Source organism: Epinephelus lanceolatus, chromosome 23 (genome assembly GCF_041903045.1).
Source record: "Epinephelus lanceolatus isolate andai-2023 chromosome 23, ASM4190304v1, whole genome shotgun sequence".
In the NCBI taxonomy this organism is placed as follows: domain Eukaryota; kingdom Metazoa; phylum Chordata; class Actinopteri; order Perciformes; family Serranidae; genus Epinephelus; species Epinephelus lanceolatus.
In genome coordinates this window covers 34,739,402-34,765,000 of record NC_135756.1, presented here as the reverse complement: position 1 = coordinate 34,765,000, position 25,599 = coordinate 34,739,402, and the positions used below count along the sequence as shown (strand labels likewise).

Sequence of the window (25,599 nt, the reverse complement as noted above, 5' to 3'; positions counted from 1 at the left end):
AAACATATCAGTATTATCATGAACAATATGATATAGCACACCCCTAGTGTCCAGGAAAACTTTGATTTGTGCCTAGTAAAAGCGCTATCGACATGTCTAGTTTTTAGTAACGTAAAATTACATTGAATCGAGATTTATACTTCTGTGTTGAATTGATGCTGTACTTATGTCATAGGCTCTGCATCTACGCTGTAGCCTACACCATAGCCTGACATGGACCTCCCAACAGAAATGTAACTACACATCAGTGTATGCTACAGTGTAGGCTCTGCATAGAGCGGACACACAAGTATAAATCCACCTTTAAAATGAGCACAACACATCAGAGGTTCCCAACCATACTTGACATGCCATTACAGCCCAACCATTCTCACTTCAAAAGAAACCAAAGTAAGCCAAAGACTTACATTCTGAGTCAAGATATCTAGGGTTTTGTGAAGCTCCTGTGCGAACTCCAGGTTATGCAGTACCTCCTCGTACTTTTCCACAGCTGCCTGGAAAACAAAGACAAGTGGAAAAAACCCCTCAGTACAAACCCCAACAGCATGCAATTATATTCATAATTCCTATTTTTTGTTGTCAATGCAGAGCCCGGTCTTACCATCTGATCCTTGTTAAGTGCCTCACCCCAACTCAGCCTCCTCTTGTAGTCTTCCAGTTTTAGCTGTGGGCACACGGGACACATCACAAAATCCAGGTGCCTGTCTCAACCTGGCCATTTTAATACCTGCCATTTACCCTGCTCCATCATTATCCTACCTTTTTTTTCTCTAAGTTGCGGATTTTGTGTTTGAGGCAGATGAGACCGTCCTCTATGTAGGTGTCATAGCCGTGGTAGGCGGTGGAGGCCTCCAGGCTGAGCTGCAGGGCGCTCAGACCACTGGGTGAGCCCACCTTTGGGCTATCAGCCATCACCAGGTCCTCTTGTCCTTCCTCTCCCTCCTCTGAGCACACAGGTGGAGGGGTGGCATCCAGGGTAGGGGAAGGAGACAGCTGCACCATGTTGAGCTCCACACTGGAAATATAGAGACACATTTTAGTAGTTAAAATAACAATTCTAATGGTGGGCCATACCTGTTTTTATTGCAACGCATCTAACAGAGCAAAGATGCTGCTGGTACCAAGCTGAGTGTATCAATGGAAATGGACTCAGCCCAGTTTGGGCAGCAGCCAACCCCGTGACAGTGCATATACAGCGGTAACTGAACAGCCTGCTCATTCTGGATCAATCATGAAAGCAGCAAAAGCAGACAGCATCAGCTTAAACAAGAGTAGCATCCTTTGTGCACTCTCGGTTTCCCCTGAATTAAACATCCCTGCGTGCATGCTGTATCTTTTTCCGCAAGTCATACTTCCCTAACGGCTGTGTGCGCCTCCATATGAGCAGAGATGTAAAGCAGGCAATCAAGGAGGATACAATGAGCGGTTAGAGCTTTGGCCCGGGATCAATCATGCTGCAATCAAGTCCCGATGTCAAGCAGTCGATTAAAAATTCACACAAACTTTGCTCTAAATATCCTTTGACAAGACAAGATAATCGCTCAAGGTAGCAGAATCAAAACTACCGCTCCATATTTGAATGTTTTCGAGTTTAAACACGTCAGCATTTTCACAAAAACAAAAGCCACGCCGACAAACAGCTGACCCACCTCTTATCTTTGCTTCGTGTGCCTTAAATGTTCTCGGGAAAGCCGCTGAACATCTGAAAGTCCTGAGACTGATCGACCCCTTTTCCAGCCGTGATGTTTAACTGGCAGAGGCCACGCCGATGTCAGCTCATACTTTTATATACCCCGTCGGCCACAGGAACGACCACATCCGGTTCTAGCACCTGTCACGGTGCACGCGCACTTGATTCGGACTAAAAAAAATCCTCAGTACATCATTAAAATATTCACACAGGGATGTAAACAATTAGGTGGTGGGGACTGGTGAACTTTTTTGTGATTTTCAAAATAATTTGATTGTATCACTACACAAAGGTGTGCACTTTTTGTTTTCACCTACATTTGACATGACAAGTTGAGAGAAATAAAACATTTAATAGCCTATATGCTGTGCCTTTTCTCCCCAAACATCTGCTCCCATATGTAGGGGAGACTGAGGGTTGCAACAGTTCTTATTCCTCACCATGATTATACTCATGCTGCAAGTGCTCAGTTAGACCCTCCTCCCAACCAGGAAGACAGAGGGCACATTCAACATTGGGGCTGCAAATGTGATTATAACATAAAAAAAAGACACTAGTTAAACAATCCAGTTATCACCAATAAGTCCTCTCATGTTGGCAAAGACTGTACAAATAGAATTTTAGTCAATTTAAGAAACCTTCTTTTCAAAAATAAATCACTGTTTTAAAAAGAATGGATGGATAAGGCTATAAAGATCTTAGATGTCTTAGATCTGATGGATACAAATGGGAACTTGTTAACATATGATGATTTCCCGAGGTGGGGGAGTCCAACTTGAGTCGCAAATTTGAGGACTTGAGACTTGCTTGACTAACACTAATTAAAGACTTGACTTTGACTTGATATTTATGACTTAAGACTTGACTTTGACTTGAGACAGATGACTTTAAAGGACTTGGCTTTTTTAAATTAAATATTTATATTTTTTTAGATATTGAGAAGTTAGGTTTCATTTTTGAAATATGATGACATATATGTCACAGCTGGGGAGGACCCGCCAGTTGATATTTGTACCTACACTGTCAGAGCTCTGTCCTCCTGCCCACAGCTCTCCTCGGAGGATTGGCAGTATGCATCACAAGCTTCACCGTGTGCTTTTATTCAGTTCTATCTGCGTGATACATGTGATTTAATTTTTCAACAACTCATTCAGTATTGAAAGTGCTTTGCAACCAGCAACATGATGTCAGCTCAGGGCACATTACGCACACACTGTCACCCCTGTGAGAGCACATATGTACACTGCTAGCTTTATGCTCAGGCTGTCCTCTTTTTTGTGGGAGGTTATGATACTGCCACAGTGTGTAACGACTGTTCCTGCCTGCTGTCTGAAAGTAACCAATACCGCCCTGTAAAAGGTACTGTAACAAGTGAAATTCCTGCATTTCAAATGTTATTTGTAAAAGTATGTAAGTATAATCAGGAAAATGTACTGAAAGTATTACAAGTAAAAGTACTTTAAAAATGTCACTGTGACTGCTGTAGTCTACTACTATATAAGATCTCATTAGATGATTCTAATTCATGCATTAATGTAAAAGCAAGATTTTGCTGCTGGAGTTGGTTGAGGCTGGTTGGTTGAGCTGATTTTGAACTATTAACTAATGATTATTTTAAACATGGATCTGCTGATTTTCACCATAGATTAGTTAGGTTTTTATTGGTTTGTAAAAATTGTGAAAGTAGTGAGAAAGTTCTGTCACACTTACCCAGAGCCCAAAGTGATCTTCATAATGTTTGTTTCATCCAAACAACACTTTAAACCTCACATAAAGAATTTTAAATAATAAAAAGCCAAAGAAGTAAAAAAAAAAAAAAAAAAAAAAGAAATAATAATAAAAAAAAAATTATGAAGCTGGTATCTTGAAATGTTTCTGCATTGAAAATGTCTTAGATGATTATCATTATAGTGGCAAATTGATTTTCTGTCAATTCAATAACTGCCTCAATGGTTCCAGCTGTACATTTTTCTATGTTTCGAGTGCAAAATCTCAGTTTGTAAAGTGTAGGAGAAATACCTCTTTGAGAATGTTTGCACTTGTAATAAAGTTTGGGGCACCACCCTCCTAATGAGGGAAGCGACTAATCAATCAATCAGTCAATCAATCAATCCATTCTATTTATAAGCCCCATATCACAAATCACAATTTGCCTCACAGGACTTTACAGCATACAACATCCCTCTGTCCTTTGGAACCTTGCAGCGGATAAAGAAAAACTCCCCCAAAAACCCCTTTCACGGGGAAAAAAATGGTAGAAGCCTCAGGAAGAGCAACTGAGGAGGGATCCCTCTTCTAGGACAGACAGACGTGCAATAGATGTTGTACAGAACAGATCAACATATTAAATTAACAGTAATCCATATGACACAATGAGACAGAAAGAGAGACAGAGACAGAGAGAGATGCAGGACAGATGGTAATGACAGTAGCTTACAACAACATTAATGAAAGTAATAAAATTATAATTATAGTTATGGCTATTGTGGTACAATAAGTTGAAAGTACATATTAATATATGATAGTATAGAAGTAGAAGTAGAAGTATGACTAATGATAACAGCAGCAGCAGGAGGCATCAGGCAGGACCACGGCAGCAGCACAACCACACACGACACACTATCCAGGCACCACTGCGATAGAAGTTAACCTGTGAGACAGTGGAGCACAAAGGCTCCAGAGAAGAAGCCGAGTTAGTGACATGCAGTACAGCCGAGTTAGCAAGATGCAATAACAGGACATGAATGTTAGCAAAGGGGAGAGAGAGAGAGGGAGAGAGAGAGAGAGAGAGAGAGAGAGAGAGAGAGAGAGAGAGAGAGAGGGATCCCTCCTCAGTTGCTCTTCCTAACTATAAGCTTTATCAAAGAGGAAAGTCTTAAGTCTAGTCTTAAATGTGGAGACGGTGTCTGCCTCCTGGACCGTAACAGGAAGATGATTCCACAGGAGAGGAGCCTGATAGCTGAAGGCTCTGGCTCCTGATCTACTTTTGGAGACTTTAGGGACCACGTGTTACCCTGCATTCTCAGAGCGCAGTGTTCTGGTGGGATAATATGGCACTATGAGCTCTCTAGGATATGACGGAACCCGACCATTTAGAGCTTTATAAGTTAACAGTAGGATTTTAAATTCAATTCTGGATTTTACAGGGAGCCAGTGCAGAGAAGCTAAAAGAGGAGAAATATGATCTCGTCTCTTAGTTCCTGTTAGTAGGCGTGCCGCTGCATTCTGAATAAGCTGGAGAGTTTTTAAAGACTTATTAGAGCTACCTGATAATAGAGAGTTACAGTAATCTAGCCTATTATTATATGTATTATAATAATACAAGGATATTATTTCCTGCTCAAAAGGAATACACAGACAACGACTTGGCAATAAATGATTTATTTAAAGCCCCTACAAGGAACTTTCATTTTGAGTTGATTTTGGTGACCCTGTGGACAAAAGCGGTAGTGTTTTGCTGGAATGAAGCCTACATTTCCCATGAGCTCTAACGCGTATTGTCGTAAAGATGCTTACCTGGCTCGCACATGTGTTTGTTTTGGGGATGAATGAAAAAACAAGACGGGAAAACTTTGCCCCCGCTCCTATTGGGGATCCCAGCTCACCTCTGCCGCGCTCCAGCTCCACCTCCACCTCTCTGGCGTAAGTGCCACCACCGGCGGGGTAAACGCAGCGGTCGGCTGGTAAGGCTGAAGGCCTGTTTGGGGAGCACTTCCATGGCTTCTTGGACTGAGTATGGAGCGGTGCCTCGCCTCTTTATTTCTCGGCACTTGCTGGACCCTGTCGACGCCTGGCTGGTACCTGTCATCGGCCCGGATGAGGTGTTCCAGCCCCGTGGCCCCTGCTCTCCTCGTCCCCGCTGGCGCGGGGTGAATCTGCGCAATCTGCAGCCTCTGTGTGTGGCTCCCCGGACAGCTAACGCCGTGGACCCGCTGGTTCCTGCCAGAATTGGGCTGGTAAATGCTAGATCGCTAGCGAACAAAACGTTTATCCTGAAGGATTTCCTGACTTCCCGAGGATTGGATTTTCTCTGTGTGACTGAGACGTGGCTGACTGTTGGTGAGTCCAGTGCTTTCACAGAACTTTTACCCGATGATTGCTGCTATTTTAACTCCCCACGGACATCGGGTCGAGGAGGAGGAATAGCGACTATTTATAAGAGTCACTAAATGTAAGCAGCTAGGTAAGATGAAGTGTGCCGTCTGAGTGCCGTAAATAGCTTCGTCCTGGAAGCGACCTGGGACGGACCTGGACACAGTTTCCTAAAGGTATGGCTATACACTATATAGAAATAGCTAATCTTCACACTGATGGTCTCATTTGCTGCTGTAGGTCACACACAGACATCAGCAGAAACGAGAGACTTTTGTATATCCAGTTAAAAGTTCCTTGTAGCGGCTTTAAGCTAAATGTGTAACAACTGAGTAAATGAATAGCAAATGATAATGATATGAAATAACACAAAATCAACAGTATATATGGAGTGAAATGAGAGGTAACACTCGTGCGAGTTATTTAGTTTGGCGATAGTGAGAGAGTATGTGGCTATAGATAAATTGGGAATGCAGGGATGTGCAAAACCATTCACCTAAGGACATCTAACTTACGACCAGAATAAGTAAGCCTCCTATTCGACATCAACTCTTTTACCACACAGCGGCGGCCTGGAGTTAGAGAAATCCTTTTCCTACTTTCTTAGCAGCGTTGATTCAGGCAGACGTTTCTTTCCAGGGACCCCCGGACTATCACTTTGCGACTCCCAGCTTCACTTCATGGCCTTCCAGCAGGGTGATACAAACTGGAACGCAGCGGTGGGGGGCGGTGGAGTCTGGTGGCGGTGTCCTTTCGGTGGCCCTCAAACGTTGGTTCTCTTAAGCTGCAGAAAGTCTCTGGGTTTGGCAACAGAACCACTGTGACAAGTGGTTGGCAGCTGCTGTCTCCGATGAATCTGGTGTGAAGAGGCAGGTCGAACAGGTGTTTGTCTACTTTGTTATGATTACTTGCTTATAATAAAGTTGAAACCAATCTCGTTGGCCGTTGGATCTTGTTATCAAAGTTACTATTAACACGCATAAAAATGTTGAAATCTGCTGGCTTCGTCACTTAAAGTATAATGTTACTGAAGGCACTAGAGGTAAAAGAAAAACAGGATAAGTAATACTTAAAAGTTTAAAATAACTTTGATTGTGAGCAAGTAAGAGTTACGCAGGAACCGTAACTAACTAAAACCTAAGATATGGCAAAAGCAAGTAGACAAAAATAATAAAGGTGAAAAAACCCCCAAAAGAGACGAAGAGTACGGAAAATGAAGTAGAAGAGATTAAGAGATGGAAAAAAAAGAAGAGCAAGAGTGTAGAGAAGATGAGAAGAGAAGAAAACAAAAAGGAAGAGCGGCAAAAAGGAAGAGAGTTAGATGCGCCGAACCCACTTGTTTTTATCCGGCCAAAGGGGGGTGGGATTGTTAAGGCGCTCTTTTAGTGGTAAATAGGCTTATTACTTTATTTTAAAGGAAACTTAATGCTTCTATTATACGAGATCATATTCTTTAACATGTTATGCGCGATAGACACATACTCTTCCCATTATGGTCAAAATCGGTTCTTCACATCCAATTAAAATTAATACAGTTATTATACCGCGTGTATCAGCAAAGTACACATATAAACTGCTTCAAATACACACACTCTAGACTAGCCTATAGTTGCAATATATAATGAAAAAAAATCAAAATGAAGAAGCACATATTCATGAAAACAAGTTAATTAATAAACCCAACTATATTTTAACTCTAAATATAATATGGGGCTCCTTATGGGAACCCACTTTAACTACCATCACAAGATGGCAGTATAGCTCCATGTTAAATGAGGGATTAAAAGTCTTATTTCGTAATTTCCTTATCTTTTGCCTTACGAGAATAAAAAACATTCAACTAACAAACAAAGATTATGCACATTTACAACATTATAACATGGATAAAATGTATAATAAAACATGCTCCCATTTACTTTGGTCCTATACTTTTACATACGCATTTTGGAAAGATAGCCTATTGCTAAATTTATAGACCTTTTTACTGTTAGTAAACAGTACAACGTTTTTTGTGGGTGGGGCTTAGCTGGAGGCAAAACAATTCTCCACAGACATTAGCTAACACTTACTAGCAAGTTCTGTTGGCTTGTTTTAGACAATAGTGGAAGATGATGCAGGTGGTGCTTAATAAATACTCATTCCAAATACCGCACTCTGGCACAAACTGGACTGTTCGGAATTTTGGCGCGCTGACGCTATGTACCATTCAGTTATCCAGGGCACTGCATTCTCAGAGTGGCAGGACACACTTGGGGCACTCTGTCTGGGGAAATGGAGCAGCAGAGTGCTGAGTGGAGTGAATGTGTGATTAACTTAACTGTTCATTAATTAATGTAGAAATAGAACGCTCCATTTCTAAGAACAACAGGGCTGTAACAGGTGAAACAAATTCTGGAAAATCTTGCATGGGGGTGAAGAACAATCTGGCAAGGAGTGTCTGAGAAGCAGCCGTCTTTATAATGACAGGGGGCAATGATCCACAGGTGAGAGGCGTTGGCCTGATATGGTGGGCATGGTGGACAGGCGGGAGTGGGGAATGTGTAGACAGGCAATTGGCTGGCAGGTAGGTGTGGTGATGAGGTGGGGTGAGTGGAAAATGACTGAATGGGCTGGGGAGATGGCATGTATGGCAGAAGAAAAGTGCCCTCTGTGACAAGGGCTCTCATTTTAGGGTAGTGTGTCAGACTGAATTTATGAATGCACCATGTAAGGGCACTTCTCTGGATGATTTGACAGGATTACTGAAGGTGGGATGGCTGGCTTTGTGGTTGATTATTATGCCAATTTTACAAAGGATGATGACACTTGAACAGTTTCCTCCAGTTTGTTTTGCTATCGAGGCTAATGTTAGCTAATGCACTAAAACAGTAGCATTACGGAGAAATCCAGTATTCCTCTCAATACCTCCCCCATCTCTGATTAAGTGGACATGATAATCCTAAATACACATAGCTTTATTATTCTTCAAACAGTAAAGAACCTAACCTACAATGAAGTGTGCGCTACACATGCGAACATTTTTGGTGATCACCTCCATCCAGTCCTTTCGTCTTATCGCATTTAACCATAGTCGTCTTCGTTTTTGTTGACGGCCAGTGGCGGCTAACATGCGATAAAATTTAAGTTTTGAGCCATGACTCCTTCTACCCTTGAAATCCAGAGTTCTCGCAAAAGCACAATTTGAATTTGCTCAGCGAGTCACTCTGGCAATCAGTAATGATGCTCATTACCCATGCCGTTGGAGCCGAGCTGCACCAATCACATCGGTGTATCTGATATAGGCGGGCCAGAGGCAAGCTAAACAGATGATGACAGCGCTGCGACAACGAAGTCCGGAATCAGTCAGTAAACACTGCAAGATGGCTACAGATGAACACCAGTGCCTCTAGTTTCGCAGACCGGGCGAGACGGTGGTGGAGCGCACCTGCGCTTCGCCAACTGGGTGTGGCCAGGCGGATTTTGCAAGTTTGGCACACCGTGTGCGCTGGCACAGCTACTCCTCTTTCCCACCTCCGTCCCTCCTACCTGCGCAAGTCAGAAAGAGGCAGGAGAGAAGGCGTGGAGTGGGTTTTGCACAGCCGATTGCCGAGCAGACCTCCATGGGCTGATGATGCAAAGGTAGCCATGGGAGGAGGTCACCACAATTGTAAATCAATGTTGCGTTTCTCTCATGCGCACGCGCTCTCTCTTTCTCTCTTGCAGTCTCACTCTGTTTCTTTTCTTTTGACTTTTCTAAGATGACAGATGCTGAATACGTACTCCCTGTCTGATGCTGTGGCTGTTTGTTTTTGGCTGAGAGGGATGTGAACTCATTATTTTGCAGCTGTGTTAATCAAATCAGGTTGGGTTTCCATTACGCGTGCCAAACGGTGCCAATCCCCTTTGATTTGACATTAAATGTGACGGGACAGTCGATATAGAGATACATTTATGTGGTGATTGTTGCTGTTTTTTGGGGGGTATTTATTGCATTTTTAATGTGCCTGACATTCTGGAAACCTGCCTGTGAGGTTTTGGTGATGTGTGCGCACTGTCCACTGGTCAGCCGGTGTAAGTAGAAGTTTGCACTGACAGTAGACGCACCTTCGGCGAAGCCTTTTGGCACGAAACTGTCACTGCGCCAAGCTGGATCTGTCGACACCTCCCCCTGCTGCGCCGCCACACCCATCTCAGTGCACCTCATTCTGCCAAACTACCAAACTGAGTGCGCCTCGGTTTGCACTGCTCGAAACTAGCTCTGCGCGGGGTTCGTCACCCTGTGCCACCCTGTGCCGTGCCGGGAAACTACAGGCCCAGTTGTTTGAAACGGCTTTGGCCGCTACAATGAATGAGTTAGACTTGGCTTTTTCTCTAAAAGAGGAACAGAAGATGGCGCTCGAATCTTTCCTTTGCAAGAAGGACGTTTTTGTTGTTTTGCCAACCGGATACGGCAAGAGTCTAATCTACCAGTAGCTGGTAGCTAAGCGCTAAGTATTGTTCTGATTGGTCGTAGTGTTATCCAATTGCGTGCAGTGATATTTTCAAATGCATGCCTGGGCCCTTTTCATTACTCATAGCCAGACCCTAAATCTTTCTAGATTTGGGTGTGGATTTCCAGGCTAGACTCCTTCTACTCTGGCTCCCCAAAACACAACAAGACAATATTTTAAGGCTCCTACAGTATGTAGCCTATAGCCCTGTGATGGCAAGTCGTAGTTTGCCTTCAGCTAATTAAATGATGTCATTGTGATGTTGGCCTTAAAGGGAAATTTGGGTTTATTTCAACCCGTCTCCTATCGTCCTAAATTTGGTTCAAGTGACTAGTGACATACAGATAATAGGTAGCATGTTAGCCGTTAGCCTAGATACAGCCGAGGTGCATAGTAGTGTCAGACCTGTTAAAACATAAGTGAACGGGCATCCCTTCAAGTGCAAAGTTAGTCCACTAAACAAGCTTTTTTTCCACAAAGACCGCCTCATATCGTTAGGATAAATGTCAGAGAATATATAGAAAATGACATGTAAACATGTTGTCTTACCTTACCGGTGTGCTGCCATGTTTGTTTATCCCTCTAGCTCTGCTTTCCAAAGCGCGGCTGAAATATATCTCGCCAGCTGTAGATAAAGCTCTACGCAGCCTTGTGGCAGCCATTCCTCCCCTCTCGTCCTCTAACGTTACCTGTTGCGCCTCTCTCTCTCTCCTCCTCCTCCGTTCAGGCGACCGTCCGGTTCTGCCTTCCCGCTGTTGCTTCTTGTTCAGGCACGCTATGAGATCGCTGCTTGTTCTTGCGATATTTTATTTATTAAATTGTAAACAAACATGGCAGCACACCGGTAAGGTAAGACAACGTGTTTACATGTCGTTTTCTATATATTCTCTGACATTTATCCTAACGATATGAGGCGGTCTGTGTGGAAAAAAAGCTTGTTTAGTGGACTAACTTTGGACCTGAAGGGATGCCAGTTCACTTATGTTTTAACAGGTCTGACGCTACTATGCACCCCGGCTGTATCTAGGCTAACGGCTAACATGCTAACTATTATCTGTATGTCACTAGTCACTTGAACCAAATTTAGGACGATAGGAGACGGGTTGAAGTAAACCGAAATTTCCCTTTAAAAGGGTCTATAGCTGACAACATTATCTCAGATTTTACTATTTACTATAGAAATGTTGTATTTGGCTGCTATGGTTACTGTAACAAAGATATTAATGATTTTTTTCCTTATTGATCTAATTTTACTTCTCCCTAAATTTCACATTCACAAGTGTTAATTTACAAACAAACAAAAAACCTCATTGTTTTGTATTTATGAATGAGATGGACCAATACTTGTCAACAATTTCTTCCACACAAAACAAAGCTGTCAAAATGATAAATGTGTGCAATATCTTCAAAATTCCCCTGTGAACCCTCTGTAACATCTACTCGTGTCTTTATTTTAATTTTAATGTATGTTATATTTCTTTGGCTTTTGTTGTCCTTTTCTGTTTGATACAGTTTATTTGTTTTCTCAATGCTCTATTTGTGTGTAAATTATTCTGTTCAGATATGTTTCAGCTCACATTGTATCTTCAGTGCTTTCGAACATTAAGTCTGGAAAGTCATCATGCAGACAGGATATTATGTATCAGATTTATCATGTGCTGCTCAAACTACATTGCAAGGGATTGGATATCTCCCTTCTTTGGGTTCCTGCCCATGTAGGGATGGAAGGAAATGAGAAAGTAGGCATACTGGCAATCACTAAAGCCACAGTTAATTGAAATTCAAGTATTATTAAGTAGAGCAGGACTGTAAAGGACTGTATGTAGAAAACCTGGTTGGAATACTGGGACTTAAGTGACACAGGAAGACATCTTTACAGTATTCAAAAACATGTAGGTGTTGGTAGATTATGAGTGGGAGCTAAAGGAAAGAGATGGTCATTATGCTTCTGAGGACAGGACATACAGGATTAAATGAAACTCTCCATAGAACTGGGAAGCATCCTACTGGACTATGTGTAGTAGTCAATGTAACACTGTAACAAACTGTAAACAGTCAAACATGTGTAATGGTTTTGGGTCCGTGTAGCTCTTTGGAGTGAGATGACAGGCAGAAACTCACTTCCACACAAGTGTGGGATTTCACAAATGCTCGTCATTTATTTTTACATCAACTTAAAAACACTCCAACCTTACCAAGCCCGGTTGTACGGCTACTACATTTTCATACATGAACAGAATAGTCGCCACACGTACTTAACAGCCATCACTGTTGTGTTGAGAGACAAAAGAAAAAGCAGGAGCACATAGGTATAGGTCCGGCCAGCGTTGGGTGCGCTCTCAACAGACTCAAATCATAACTGGTGCTGCTTGATGACGTTGCTGTTAGGCGACACAGTATATACCATGTTAAAGGCACATTTCATATATTTGACTGTTACACATGTACTAATAGATTGCAACAGATATAATGAAGAAAGAAAGGTGTTAATAACAGGACTACCTCAAGCTATTTAATTACTTAAGAGTAACAGAAATAAAAGAGAAAATGCAAGTCTTTTGTGTTTGTTTGTTTTTTGTTTTGTTTTGTTTTCTTTTGTTTTCTTTTCTTTTCTTTCCTGCCAATCTACTGTCCAAAACTCCAATCCAGTAGATGGCGGTAATGCACCCAAAAGCTGGTTTGCCAAACAACATTAAACGGTGAAAAGGTGACACGTGTAAGATTTAGGGGGATTTGGTGGCATCTAGTGATGAATTGTAGATTGCAACCAGCTAAAAACTTCTGTCTGCCAGAATTTCTTAAGTGTTCGCTGAAAACATTGAATACAGCAGTTTCCCTGGACATATCAGTGCATCAGTGCAATCACTGCATGGGGTGGCAGTAGCTCAGTCCATAGAGCAGGAGTCAGCAACCTTTACTATCAAAAATGCATTTTTGACCAAAAATAATAAAAATAAATCCATGCGGAGCTGCAAAGCATACATGAGCCTTAAAAGTAAACTTAAAAGTAACGTAGCCTATTGAGTCTACATTAGCCTATACTAATAGTCAGTGCTTAATTTGAGCCAGAACGTACTGGAACGCATACCAGGATCTTTTCAGAAAAGGCCCTGGTGCAAACTAATTTGCATGGGTCTAGAACTTTTCACATCTAAAAACTACATGATGTCACTATCAATCAATCAATTTTATTTATAATGCCCAATATCACAAGTCACAATTTGCCTCACAGGGCTTTACAGCATACGACATCCCTCTGTCCTTCCCTCGCAGCGGATAAGGAAAAACTCCCCAAAAAAATCCCTTTAACGGGGAAAAAAACGGTAGAAACCTCAGGAAGAGCAACTGAGGAGGGATCCCTCTTCCAGGATGGACAGACGTGCAATAGATGTCGTACAGAACAGATCAGCATAATAAATTAACAGTAATCCGTATGACACAATGAGACAGAGAGAGGGAGAGAGAGAGAGAGAGAGAGAGAGAGAGAGAGAGAGATGCAGGTAATGACAGTAGCTTACAACAACATTAATGAAAGTAATAATATTACAGTTATAGTTCTGGCTACTGTGGTACAATATGTTGAAAGTATGTATTAATATCTGGCAGTATACATGTGTGACAATAATCATATGTGTATAATAACAGTAGAAGTATGACTAATGACTAATGATGGCAGCAGCAGCAGGAGGCATCTGGCAGGACCACGGCAGCAGCACAACCACACACGTCACGCTGTCCAGGCACCGCTGCGATATGAGTTAATCTGAAAGACAGTGGAGCACAAAGGCTCCGGAGAAGAAGCCGAGTTAGTGACATCCAGAATGGCCGAGTTAGCAAGATGCAGTAATAGAATACGAGAGAGAGAGAGAGAGAGAGAGAGAGAGAGAAGGTGCCCGGTGTATTATAGGGGGGTCCTCCGGCAGACTAGGCCTAAATCAGCCTAACTAGGGGCTGGTACAGGGCAAGCCTGAGCCAGCCCTAACTATAAGCTTTATCAAAGAGGAAAGTCTTAAGTCTAGTCTTAAATGTGGAGACGGTGTCTGCCTCCCGGACCGTAACAGGAAGATGATTCCACAGGAGAGGAGCCTGATAGCTGAAGGCTCTGGCTCCTGATCTACTTTTGGAGACTTTAGGGACCACGAGTAACCCTGCGTTCTCAGAGCGCAGTGTTCTGGTGGGATAATATGGCACTATGAGCTCTCTAAGATATGACGGAGCTTGACCATTTAGAGCTTTATAAGTTAACAGTAGGATTTTAAATTCAATTCTGGATTTTACAGGGAGCCAGTGCAGAGAAGCTAAAACAGGAAAAATATGATCTTGTTTCTTAGTTCCTGTTAGTACACGTGCTGCTGCATTCTGAATTAGCTGGAGAGTTTTTAAGGACTTACTAGAGCTACCTGATAATAGAGAGTTACAGTAATCCAGCCTAGAGCTAACAAAAGCGTGGACCAATTTTTCTGCTTCTTTTCGGGTCAGGATAGGCCTAATTTTTGCAATATTATGCAGAAAAAATGCAGTCTGTGAGGTTTGTTTTAAATGAGAATTAAGACAAATCTTGATCAAATATTACTCCGAGGTTTCTTACGGTAGTGCTAGAGGCCAGAGCAATGCCATCTAGAGAAACTATGTCATCAGATAAAGAGTCTCTGAGTTGTTTGGGGCCAAGAACAATAACTTCAGTTTTGTCTGAATTTAACATCAGGAAATTGGTGCTCATCCAAGTTTTTATGTCTTTAAGGCAGTTACGGAGTTTAGTTAATTGATTACTTTCTTCTGGCTTCATCGATAAATACAACTGTGTATCATCCGCATAACAATGGAAATTTATAGAGTGATTTCTAATGATGTTACCTAAAGGAAGCATATATAGAGTAAATAGGATTGGTCCGAGCACAGAACCTTGCGGAACTCCAAAACAAACTTTGGTACGTAAGGATGATTCATTATGAACGTCAACAAACGATCAGATGAAAACGATCAGATAAATAAGATTTAAACCAGCTTAGTGCAGAACCTTTTAGGCCAATTAAGTGATCCAGTCTCTGCAGTAGAATTTGATGGTCAATTGTGTCAAATGCCGCACTAAGATCTAATAAAACAAGTACAGAGACAAGTCCTTTGTCTGAAGCAATCAGAAGGTCATTTGTAATTTTAACTAGTGCTGTCTCAGTGCTATGATGCACTCTAAATCCTGACTGAAATTCCTCAAATAAATTATTATCATGGAGAAAATCACACAGCTGGTCTGCGACTACTTTCCCAAGGATCTTCGACATAAAGGGAAGATTAGATATTGGTCTATAGTTGGCTAACACCTCTGGATCTAGGGTGGGCTTCTTTAGTAGAGGTTTAATTACAGCTACCTTAAAAGACTGTGGTACATAGCCTGTTAATAAGGATAGATTGATCATATCTAATATATGAGTGTTAACTAAAGGAAAGACCTCATTAACTAGCCTAGTTGGGATGGGGTCTAAGAGACACGTTGATGATTTAGATGAAGAAATCACTGCGGTCAATTCTTGAAGAGAAATTGCAGAGAAGCAATCTAAATATATATTAGGTTTTACAGCTGTGTTTGAGGTTAGACAGGTACTATCTGAGGACAGGAGGTCATGAATTTTGCCTCTAATAGTTAGAATTTTGTCATTAAAAAAGCTCATAAAATCATTACTGCTAAGGGCTAAAGGAATACAAGGCTCAATAGAGCTTTGACTCTCAGTCAGCCTGGCTACAGTGCTGAAAAGAAACCTGGGGTTGTTCTTATTGTCTTCTATTAATGCTGAGTAATAGTTTGCTCTGGCATTGCGGAGGCCCCTCTTATAAATTTTGAGACTGTCTGTCCAGATTAAACGAGATTCTTCCAGTTTGGTTAATCGCCAATTCCTTTCAAATTTTCGCGATATTTGTTTTAACTTACGGGTTTGAGAGTTATACCAAGGAGCGAACTTTCTTTGCTTTTTTAACTTCTTTTTAAGAGGAGCTACAGAGTCGAGTGTTGTTCGCAGCGAGCCTATGGCACTATCGACAAAATGATCAATTCTGGAGAGGTTAAAGTCGGTACAGGAAACCTCTGTTACTGAGGGACTTGGTATTGAATTTAACGACGGAGTAATCTTTTCCTTAAATTTTGCGACAGCACTATCTGATAAACATCTAGTATAGTAACTGTTGCTGAGTGGCGTGTAATCAAGTAAAAAGAAATCAAAAGTAATCAGATAATGATTTGATAGCGAGGGATTCTGTGGAAAGACTTTTAGGTTATCAATTTCAATTCCATACGTCAGAACTAGATCGAGGATATGGTTAAAACAATGAGTGGGTTCATGTACACCCTGACTGAAGCCAATGGAGTCTAATAATGAGATAAACGCTGTAGCCAGGGAGTCATTATCAACGTCGACATGAATGTTAAAATCGCCTACAATAATAACTTTATCTGATTTAAGAACTAAACTGGATAAAAACTCGAATAGGGAATACGGGCCAGGAGCACGGTACATTATAACAAATAAAAGTGGCTGCGTTTCCAGGTCGGATGTAAAAGACTAAGAACGAGGCTTTCAAATGAATTATAATCTAGTTTAGGTTTAGGGCTGATTAACAGACTAGAGTTAAAAATGGCTGCAACTCCCCCTCCTCAGCCGCTGCCTCGAGGAATGTGGGTATTATTATGACTGGGAGGAGTGGACTCATTAAGACTAACATATTCATCTTGACACAGCCAGGTTTCAGTGAGACTGAGTAAATCAATATGATTATCTGATATTAATTCGTTTACTAACACTGCTTTAGACGATAGAGACCTGATATTTAACAGTCCGCATTTAATTCTCCTGTTTTGTCTTTCTGTCACAGAAGAGGTTTTAATTTTTATGAGGTTGTTATGCACAACTCCTCTTTGTTTAATTTTAGATTTAAATAATCTAGGTGGTTGGGGGACAGACACCGTTTGTATAAAACTATGAAAACTATGGCTGGGTAACTGAACTAGAAGCTCAGAGAGGCGTATAGGACTGCGACTCTGAGTCCTGATCTCAACTCTGGGTTGTCAGGGATTTAAATTACTAATAAAGTTTGCCAGGTTCCTAGAAATGAGAGCAGCTCCATCCAAAGTGGGATGAATGCCGTCTCTTCTAATAAGACCAGGTTTTCCCCAGAAAGTTTGCCAATTATTAACGAAACCCACATCGTTTGCTGGACACCACCTGGATAGCCAGCGATTAAATGATGACATGCAGCTAAACATGTCATCACTGGTCAGATTTGGGAGGGGTCCAGAGAAAACTACGGAGTCTGACATTGTTTTTGCATATTCACACACTAAGGCAATATTAATTTTAGTGACCTCCGATTGGCGTAACCGGGTGTCATTGCCGCCAACGTGAATAACAATCTTACTGAATCTACGTTTAGCTTTAGCCAGCAGTTTTAAATTTGATTCAATGTCGCCCGCTCTGGCCCCAGGGATACATTTGACTATGGCCACTGGTGTTGCTAACTTCACGTTTCTCAGAATAGAGCTGCCAATAACCAGAGTTTTGTCCTCAGCAGGTGTGTCGCTGAGTGGGGAAAAGAGGTTGGAACCGTGAACAGGCTGGTGGTGAGCCGTGGGCTTCGGCTTGGAGCTGTGCTTCTGGCGAACCGTAACCCAACCTCCCGGCTGAACGGGAGTTACTGGAGGACAGTTAGCAGAGGCTAAGGCTATGCTGTGTGGCTCGGCACCGGCTACAGGTGGTTGGCTAACTACCACAGCTACTGATGGTTTTCCATGGTGCGGAACCGCGCTTCTAATTCACTAAGCCTTGCCTCCAACGCAGCAAATAAGCTACACTTATTACAATTACCACTGTCCCTAAAGGAGGCAGAGGCATAACTGAACATTTGGCACACCGAGCAAGAAAGAGCAGAGGGAGAAGCCATCGCTAACTGTAAAGCTAATGTAGCTACCAAGGCTAGTAACGTGCAAACAACAGCTTGCGAGAAAGTCGTAGAAAGGAGGAGAGCTATAAGTGCTTAAACAGAACCAGTGTGGGTTAAGACTTGAAGTAGATGTTAAAGCAACGTTAAAGCAACTGAAGTGAGAAAGCAGGCTAGTAGAATCCACCAGAGCAGTACAGAGACGCTGTCACAGAAACACCGGAAATGACACAACTCGCTTACCGCAATACGTCAGCACGTCGTACACAGTCACTAGTGTTGCAGGGTGGAGTACCGTAGTACTACGGTGCCTCACGTACCACTACTGTGGGATAAGTTCAAAGTCTAATCGCAAGAGGGTGAGTGTCCATGCGCCGTCCAATAACAGCGCGCGCTGGTCAATAACAGCGTGCACTGGCCACCTGGCACTCAATATGCTGCTGTACTGGTTTGTTTTCCAGACATGTGAGTATCTTTGAGCAGTGAAAGTTATTATTTATTTCTTTTTACTTGTCGGCAGTGATTTGTTTTCCACAGAGCTCTACGTGCAAGCATTTTACTCGCATTTGCAACTAAAAATTGTTTTTGCCAGCAAAATAAATCATTCAGCAAGCTGTGCGAGTACAGATTTCAACCAGCAGCAGAAACGAAAGGTGAATCGAATGTGGGTTGAATGGGGGTCACAGACAGGAATACGGCGGTCAAATAGCCTACGGCGGCTCTGCGGCACAAGATAACAGCTTACCGGTGACAGAGAAGTCCGACTCCAGGTCCAGTAGCCTAATTTCCTCTTTCGTTGGCGTCATGACTGCCCAGTAGTACCTGGACAACCAAGCCGTGGCGGCACACAGGTATGTGGCGTGTCAGAGGAGAAATGAGCCTTTCACATTTCTCTCTTTGTGGCAGGTAACAAACCTCACCGCACTTTAAGGACTGTTCTTTACTTATGAAGGGATTGTTGTTTACTTGTCAGGGGAGGAGGGTGGCTGGTTGATTTTTATTTTATTTATTTATTTTATTTCAATCCCCCCCATGTTAATGACTTATTGGTGCTGTTTTTGAAGTATGAATAAGTCAATAAGTGATATATTCCATTGAAATATAATTGATGTATTATAGAAAAGTGATTTATCTTTTTATAAATGACAAAAGGCACATCTGCCTAATTTTTGCTGTGGTATTGTGATACTACTCAGAACCGTGATACTTTCACTGGTATCGTACCGTGGGTCCCAATTTTGGTACCATGACAACACTAAATGTCACAACCATTCCATTCAGAGTTGCGCAGTGAAGCGGCTCGGGTGCCACTTAAAGAAAGTGTTTCCCCACTTTTGGTAGTGGGGGAACACTGCTCTCTCAGAGGCCAAAAGTGTTCCCCTACTTCTAATTTTACAAATTAAGCACTGCTAATAGTCTAAAAAAGCACTCATTAATATGTTTTACCACAAAGTGGCTATTGTGCAGGGCACTATTTATGGTTATTAGGTACTTGCAGAGCTGGCAGTGAAACAGACAAATTAGTCCAAACACTACTAAATTCTTACTTACTTTTAATTTTTGGGATTTGGCATCCATAGCTAACCAGCTAGGAAGACTCAAGACTAGCTGCTGCTATCGAGGTTCAGCAAAGCAAGGAAAAGGTGCCAGGCAGTGGATGTATGATGCACATTTTAGTTCTTGAAAAGTTCTTGAAAAACAGTTTTTCTTATTCGGTATATAGGCTTCACATTTTTACATTTGGAGAATGTAAAAATTTCTTTAGGTCCACATCATTGATAAATGAAGATTAAAATATTGAAAAAAAATAACCATTATTTATTTCCGCATAGATTTTTTTGGTAAGCCACAGGGAACCACTGGAGGAGGGCTATAGAGCCACAGGTTTCCTACCCCTGCCTTAGAGACTTGTTGGGAGCCAGAGAGTTCGGGCCACTATCCAGACCAAATATGAAGTGTGGACTAGTCGCTGGACAGGTGCCAGTTCGCCTCCTTGGCACTGCCGAACCCCCAGTTGCTTGGGGTGCCAGGTGTCCCTTGCAGCCCCTCTCTCTCCACTTGTATAGGTCCTATTTGTGCATGTGTGTGTGTTTCGGGTGAATGAAAAAAACTGACTTTCCCTTGGGGATTAATGAAGTATATCTTCTTCTTCTTCTTCTACCTCAGGTCTCGCCCACAACATGCTCACCCCTTATCTCTCATAAGTTAATGTGTGCTCACCTTTTTTGATCCAGACATTAAGGAGGTTTTCACTGTGAGCCAAATGGTCTAGGTGATTTAAACTGCTACAAAGACTGAATAAAGCAGTTTCATGTTACATATCAGTGTAACTCCGGCACTGCACATTGCATTTGGCGCTTCTTACAACAGAGGCCAACGTGAAAACGAAAAAAGACGTGAAAATACACTTTCACATTGCCAAAGCAAGAGTGAAATAGAAACAAAAATTGTATATACAGTAGGTACAGATGTACCAGAATTTGGTTTATATACACGTCGCTGCTGATTGGGTACACCTTTGACATAGATACAGTCGGCAATGACGAGAACGCCCACAAACGCCACATCCGGTTAGAGCTGAGGGGGAAAACAAGCCGGTCTCTGCCATTAGCCACAATGCCGAAGAGTTGCTGTGTGCTTTTTTGCACCGCAAATAAACAAAAAAATCACCAATTAAAGTTTTATATTTTACCAAATAATAAAACTGAACCACAAAGGAGGACAAAATGGCTTCAAGCTATCAGAAGAGAGCTTTTAGCTTTGCACAGAAACAGGCAATAGAAATGTCATTCAGAGGGCTATATTTTATTTTATGCTTGGAGTACATTTCAAAGTCTCAGAGCCTTTAGAGACTTTAATTGGTGATTTTTTTGTTTATTTGCGGTGCAAAAGGGCACACAGCAACTCTTCGGCTAATGAGACCGGTTTGTTGTCCCCCTCGGCTCTAACCGGATGTGACGTTTGTGAGCGTTCCCGTCATTGCCGACTGTATCTATACCCACCACATGAGAGAAAACATATCTCAAAGCCCGATGCAAACTGTTTCACACCATTTCAAGGAAACATGTTGTATAACCTGGAAACCATAATAAAAAGAATTCATTCATTCACAGTCCATTTTGGTATTTCTCAGGAGCTCTACAGTGGCATGCAAAAGTTTGGGCACCCCTAGTCAAAATTTAATTTACTGTAAATACATGTAGTTAAATAAGTAGGAAATCAACTGATCTCCAAAAGACAAAGGAAATCTTGATCCCCACATCTTCATTATAACGTTTGATCACAACTCTGTTCGCCCTGAGGAGAAAGGAGCTACAGTTTTACCAGAATTTGATCACTGAGGGTCATTTCAGCTGATCACGCAGCATCAGAGAAGTTGCATCAAAGATCATTTTTAAGGTGAATCAGAAGATAAATGTAATAAAATATGTGTTCTGAACGGTTACAAAATATGTCATAGTGTAATAAAGTGTAAAAACAAGCGTCAAGGTGTCCCCAGATTTACCTGAACACAAAGTCATGGCTGTCAATGTTCTTCCCCTGTCGGGACCGTTGGAGGATTCCTCCGTTTCCGACCACGGCGCAGCGAACACACCTGCCAGGTGATCCTCTTTCAAACAGACGAGAGCTGTTTAGGAGGTACAGACATCTGGAGGAACACAAAAAGAAGAAATATTCAGATCCTTTACGGAAGTAAAAGTACTAACACTACACCATGAAAATACTTTACTACTACTAATACTACGTACTTAAATAAAAGTATATAAATATGTCAACATAATGTACTTACAGTAATTTAAAGTAAAAGTATTCATTGTGCAGTGAACTGTTCCCTGTGTTTCCTGTATTCTACCTGATGGTTGTTTTTTTTATTAATATTACTGCTGCATTATTGTGTATGTTGCATTTTACTGCTATAGATGTTTAGGGTTGTGCTCATTTTAACTCCTCTATATACTGTTGGGTAGTTAAATATACAGCAATGCATCATATTCTATAAGATCACCATACAGTGGCATGCAAAAGTTTGGGCAACCCTGGACAAAATTTTGTTTGCTGTGAGTAGTTAAAACCTCTTGCACTCCACCCCCATTTTGTAACGAAAACGCCTAAAATGACATACCCAAATTAAAATGACTGTAGCTTCTGAACTGCTCTGACTACATGCATGCATGAGGTCTTGCCAGAAAGCAAACTCTCTGAAGTTTCTTGTGAAAGTGTTAGAAACACTCTAGGTGATACAGAGACAGAGTAATGGGCCTCTGAAGTCAGTAAAAAGTTGAAGATTTTGCCTAAAATAAAATTAAAAATGATTTTCAGGATGAATAACTGTCTGTGGCTTCATCTGAACAGGTAAATGACACTGTGGGGCTGTAGGCATACTATCAATTAACATTTGTTTCAAGTTTGAAGAAAATTGCTCAAAGTATGACCATTCTACAGTGTTTTCTCCATGAAAAGATCCAGGCAGAGCTCCAAATGACAGAGCGCTCACTCCGCTTCAAAACAGTACTATCAGTGATCAAACAACACTCAGCCAGCTTCAAACATCGTACCTTATTGAAATCAGGTGTGATGTTGTTTATGACAGAAAAACCATAAAATATCACCAAATAAAGCCATATGAAACGTGAAAGTTGTGATCCTACTTTCTAGGCGGTATATCTCAGCTAAAAATAGTGGGAGGAGTGAGACTCTTACCTTTTATAAACCAGGTACGTGTCCACTTACGGCTCGGCATGAGATCGCGAGTAATCCTTTAACTTTTCCCCTCGAAAAACGGCATGACATGGCTTGTCACCACTCATCGCGATTTTGGACTTCGTGTATTTAGGCTGCTCTGGTGTGAAATTCAGAGGCCGTTTACACGTTGCCGGCTATTTTCATAAACGGACATTTCACCGTCTCCGTTTTCAAAAAGATCTTCGTTTACACTTACTCGTGTATATATACACAAGAGCATGCCAAACCTGTAGGTGGCAGTGTAACGAGAAGCTCAAGCCTTCCATGTATCCATTGTCACCATAGCAACATAGGTCGCACTTTTTACACAGGCGCAAGTTCCGGCGCATACTGTGACGTCGGCTGCCTATAACTCCGTTTATCTCCGTTTATCTCAGTTTACATGCAAACGCGCAACCGGAGTTTTCCAAAATCTCCACTCTGGCCGGAGTTTTTAGAAAGACTCGTTTTCAGAGGAGAAATCTCCGTTTGCGTGTAAACGAAGGGCACAAACAAAGGAAGATGTCTCCGTTTATCAAAATCACCGTGTACGTGTAAACGGCCTCTCATAAGGAATAAAAGAAAAACGATGCTGGATTCAGGAAGCCGAGAGCTCCCTGAATCCGGTGATACCAAACATCACATGGTTTGATGACGTAGTGCGCCTGTGAGATCCCATTTAACAGAGGAGGGAGGGAGCGCGAATGGAGTTAAAGAGGTAGAATATGACCTGATTTGCAAAAGGCAAAAAGTTAAAGATGATGCATTTCTTCAATATCTTAAGCAAGATTACCTTTTAATTTCCATCTTTTACAATTTCAAAATAACAAAAAAGGAAAAGTTTGAGCACCCTGCATGGTCAGTACTTAGTAGCGCCCCCTTTGGGCAAGTATCACTGTAAACCAATGGTGTCTTGCTTCCAGAATTTGCTGGAATTCAGTTGAATCCATTCTTCCTTCTACCTGTAAATTGTTCCCTGTGTCACTGTCTGCAAGACAAGCCTGATCAATCCACCTCTATGTTTAACAGTTGGACAGGTGTTCTTTCAATGAAATTCTGCACCCTTTTTTCTCCAAACATACTGTTTGGAATTCATCAGTCCACAGGACTTGTTTCCTAAAAACAACAGGCTTGTTGTATACGTTCCTTTGCAAACCTTTGTGTCGCTGCACAGTGGAACAGTGCATCACCACCAATCTGCTAGATCTTTCTGCAGGTCTTTTGCAGTCAAACAGAGGTTTTGCTTTGCCTTTCTAAATTCTAGGAGCAGCTCTCTTGAAGTTTTCTTTGTCTTCCAGACCTTATCCTGACCTCCACAGCTTCTGTTAACTGCCATTTCATAATTACATCACAAGCAATTTGATATCTTATTATAGCCTTCTCCTGCTTTGTGGGCATCAGTTATTTTAGTTTTCAGAGTACTAGGCAGCTGTTTAGAGGAGCCCACCTGGCCTTTCCTAACAATGACTGTGAACAAGCCCTAGTCCTAACAAGCTAATTATGGTCTGAGACCCTGGTAGAAGTTATCTGAGAGCTCAAATGTCTTGGGGTGCCCAATCTTTTGCAAGGTGCTCCTTTAATTTTTTCATTATAAAATTGTACAAAACATTTATCTTGCTTAAAATGTTGAAAAGCACATTTCATCTTTAACTTCATGCCTTTTGGAGATTAGTTCATCTTCTGCTGAAATATTCACAGTAAATGAAATTTCCCAAGCTTTTGCTTGCCACTACATTTTTTTCATAGTGTCCTGACCTTTTGTATGAATTAATCCAAACTTAGTTTGAATCAGCGTTTTGCTGACTTCTAAGTAACATGGTTTGCATGTGTCCAGGTCAGTGTGTCACACGATGTTCTGTCATGGCTGATCCGGTGGGGACGTTTGTAACACCTTACTGCAACCATCCCAAAGCTAAAGAGCCATATCCAAACAGACCACACAACAGTACTTTCCAGCATACACAAGTAATTGTGATAACATAAAACAGTAGTTCACTCAGACATATAAAATGTTTAACTGTTGTCTGTTACATTGCCATATTTATGCCCTTATAATATATATGTATATATGTAGTCAAATATATCTAAAAATATATACCCTACATTTATACATGCACAGCTCATTGTGGATTACATAATTATTGGAGTTCACGTAAAAATGTGATCATTTGATTATTAGTATTAACACAGCTTTATCTATGTGATGATCCATGAGTAAATATTAAGCCCTTAATGTTAAGCATACACTGAATAAGTAATCTAGAAGTGAAATTTTATTCTGTTTATATTCAGTATGCCAAGAGTGAGGAAGAGGCTTACTAACAGAGCTTCACCGCAAACAAAACTCAACTGTAAGTTGAAAAATATTACTAAATGTATAAATAATACTAGAACATTATTGTAAAAATAAATAATATTCTAATAATATTGTACAACTATGCTTAAAGAGACTAGTAGTGAAAGTTAATTAATAAAATTTAGTGTATTTTTAACATGTTATAGCCACTCCTGCCTCATGTTAGATATTGTCCCCAGTCTCCACTATATGTAGGCCTACTCATCATGGATGTTGGTGCAAATGCACAGATATAAATCTCCCTAGCTGTGACTCTTCTCCAGACATGTTCTGCCCTTTTTTTGTTCTCAGGTGAAGTATAAAGCTTTACAAAACATGGGCCGGAATTGTTGAGGGTAAAGTGATCT

General features: G+C 41.5%; 1 protein-coding gene across 4 annotated transcripts in view; it reads right to left on the bottom strand.

Annotated features, from left to right (window-relative positions):
* caprin2 (caprin family member 2) overlaps nt 1-21,808 on the bottom strand; it is a 67,567-nt gene extending 45,759 nt beyond the window's left edge. For 3 of the 4 annotated variants that reach the window (XM_033614391.2, XM_033614393.2, XM_033614392.2), the window contains exons 1-4: nt 1,650-2,520; nt 760-1,015; nt 602-664; nt 408-494 (exon numbers count right to left, since the gene is read on the bottom strand). In XM_033614391.2, coding sequence (XP_033470282.1) covers nt 408-494; nt 602-664; nt 760-1,002 — 393 coding nt within the window. In that variant the 5' untranslated portion in view covers nt 1,003-1,015; nt 1,650-2,520. Of the gene's footprint in view, nt 1-407; nt 495-601; nt 665-759; nt 1,016-1,649; nt 2,521-21,679 lie in introns of those variants that run through there. The other variant, XM_078165152.1, reaches the window with a different exon arrangement.
* Between the last annotated feature and the right edge of the window lie 3,791 nt (nt 21,809-25,599).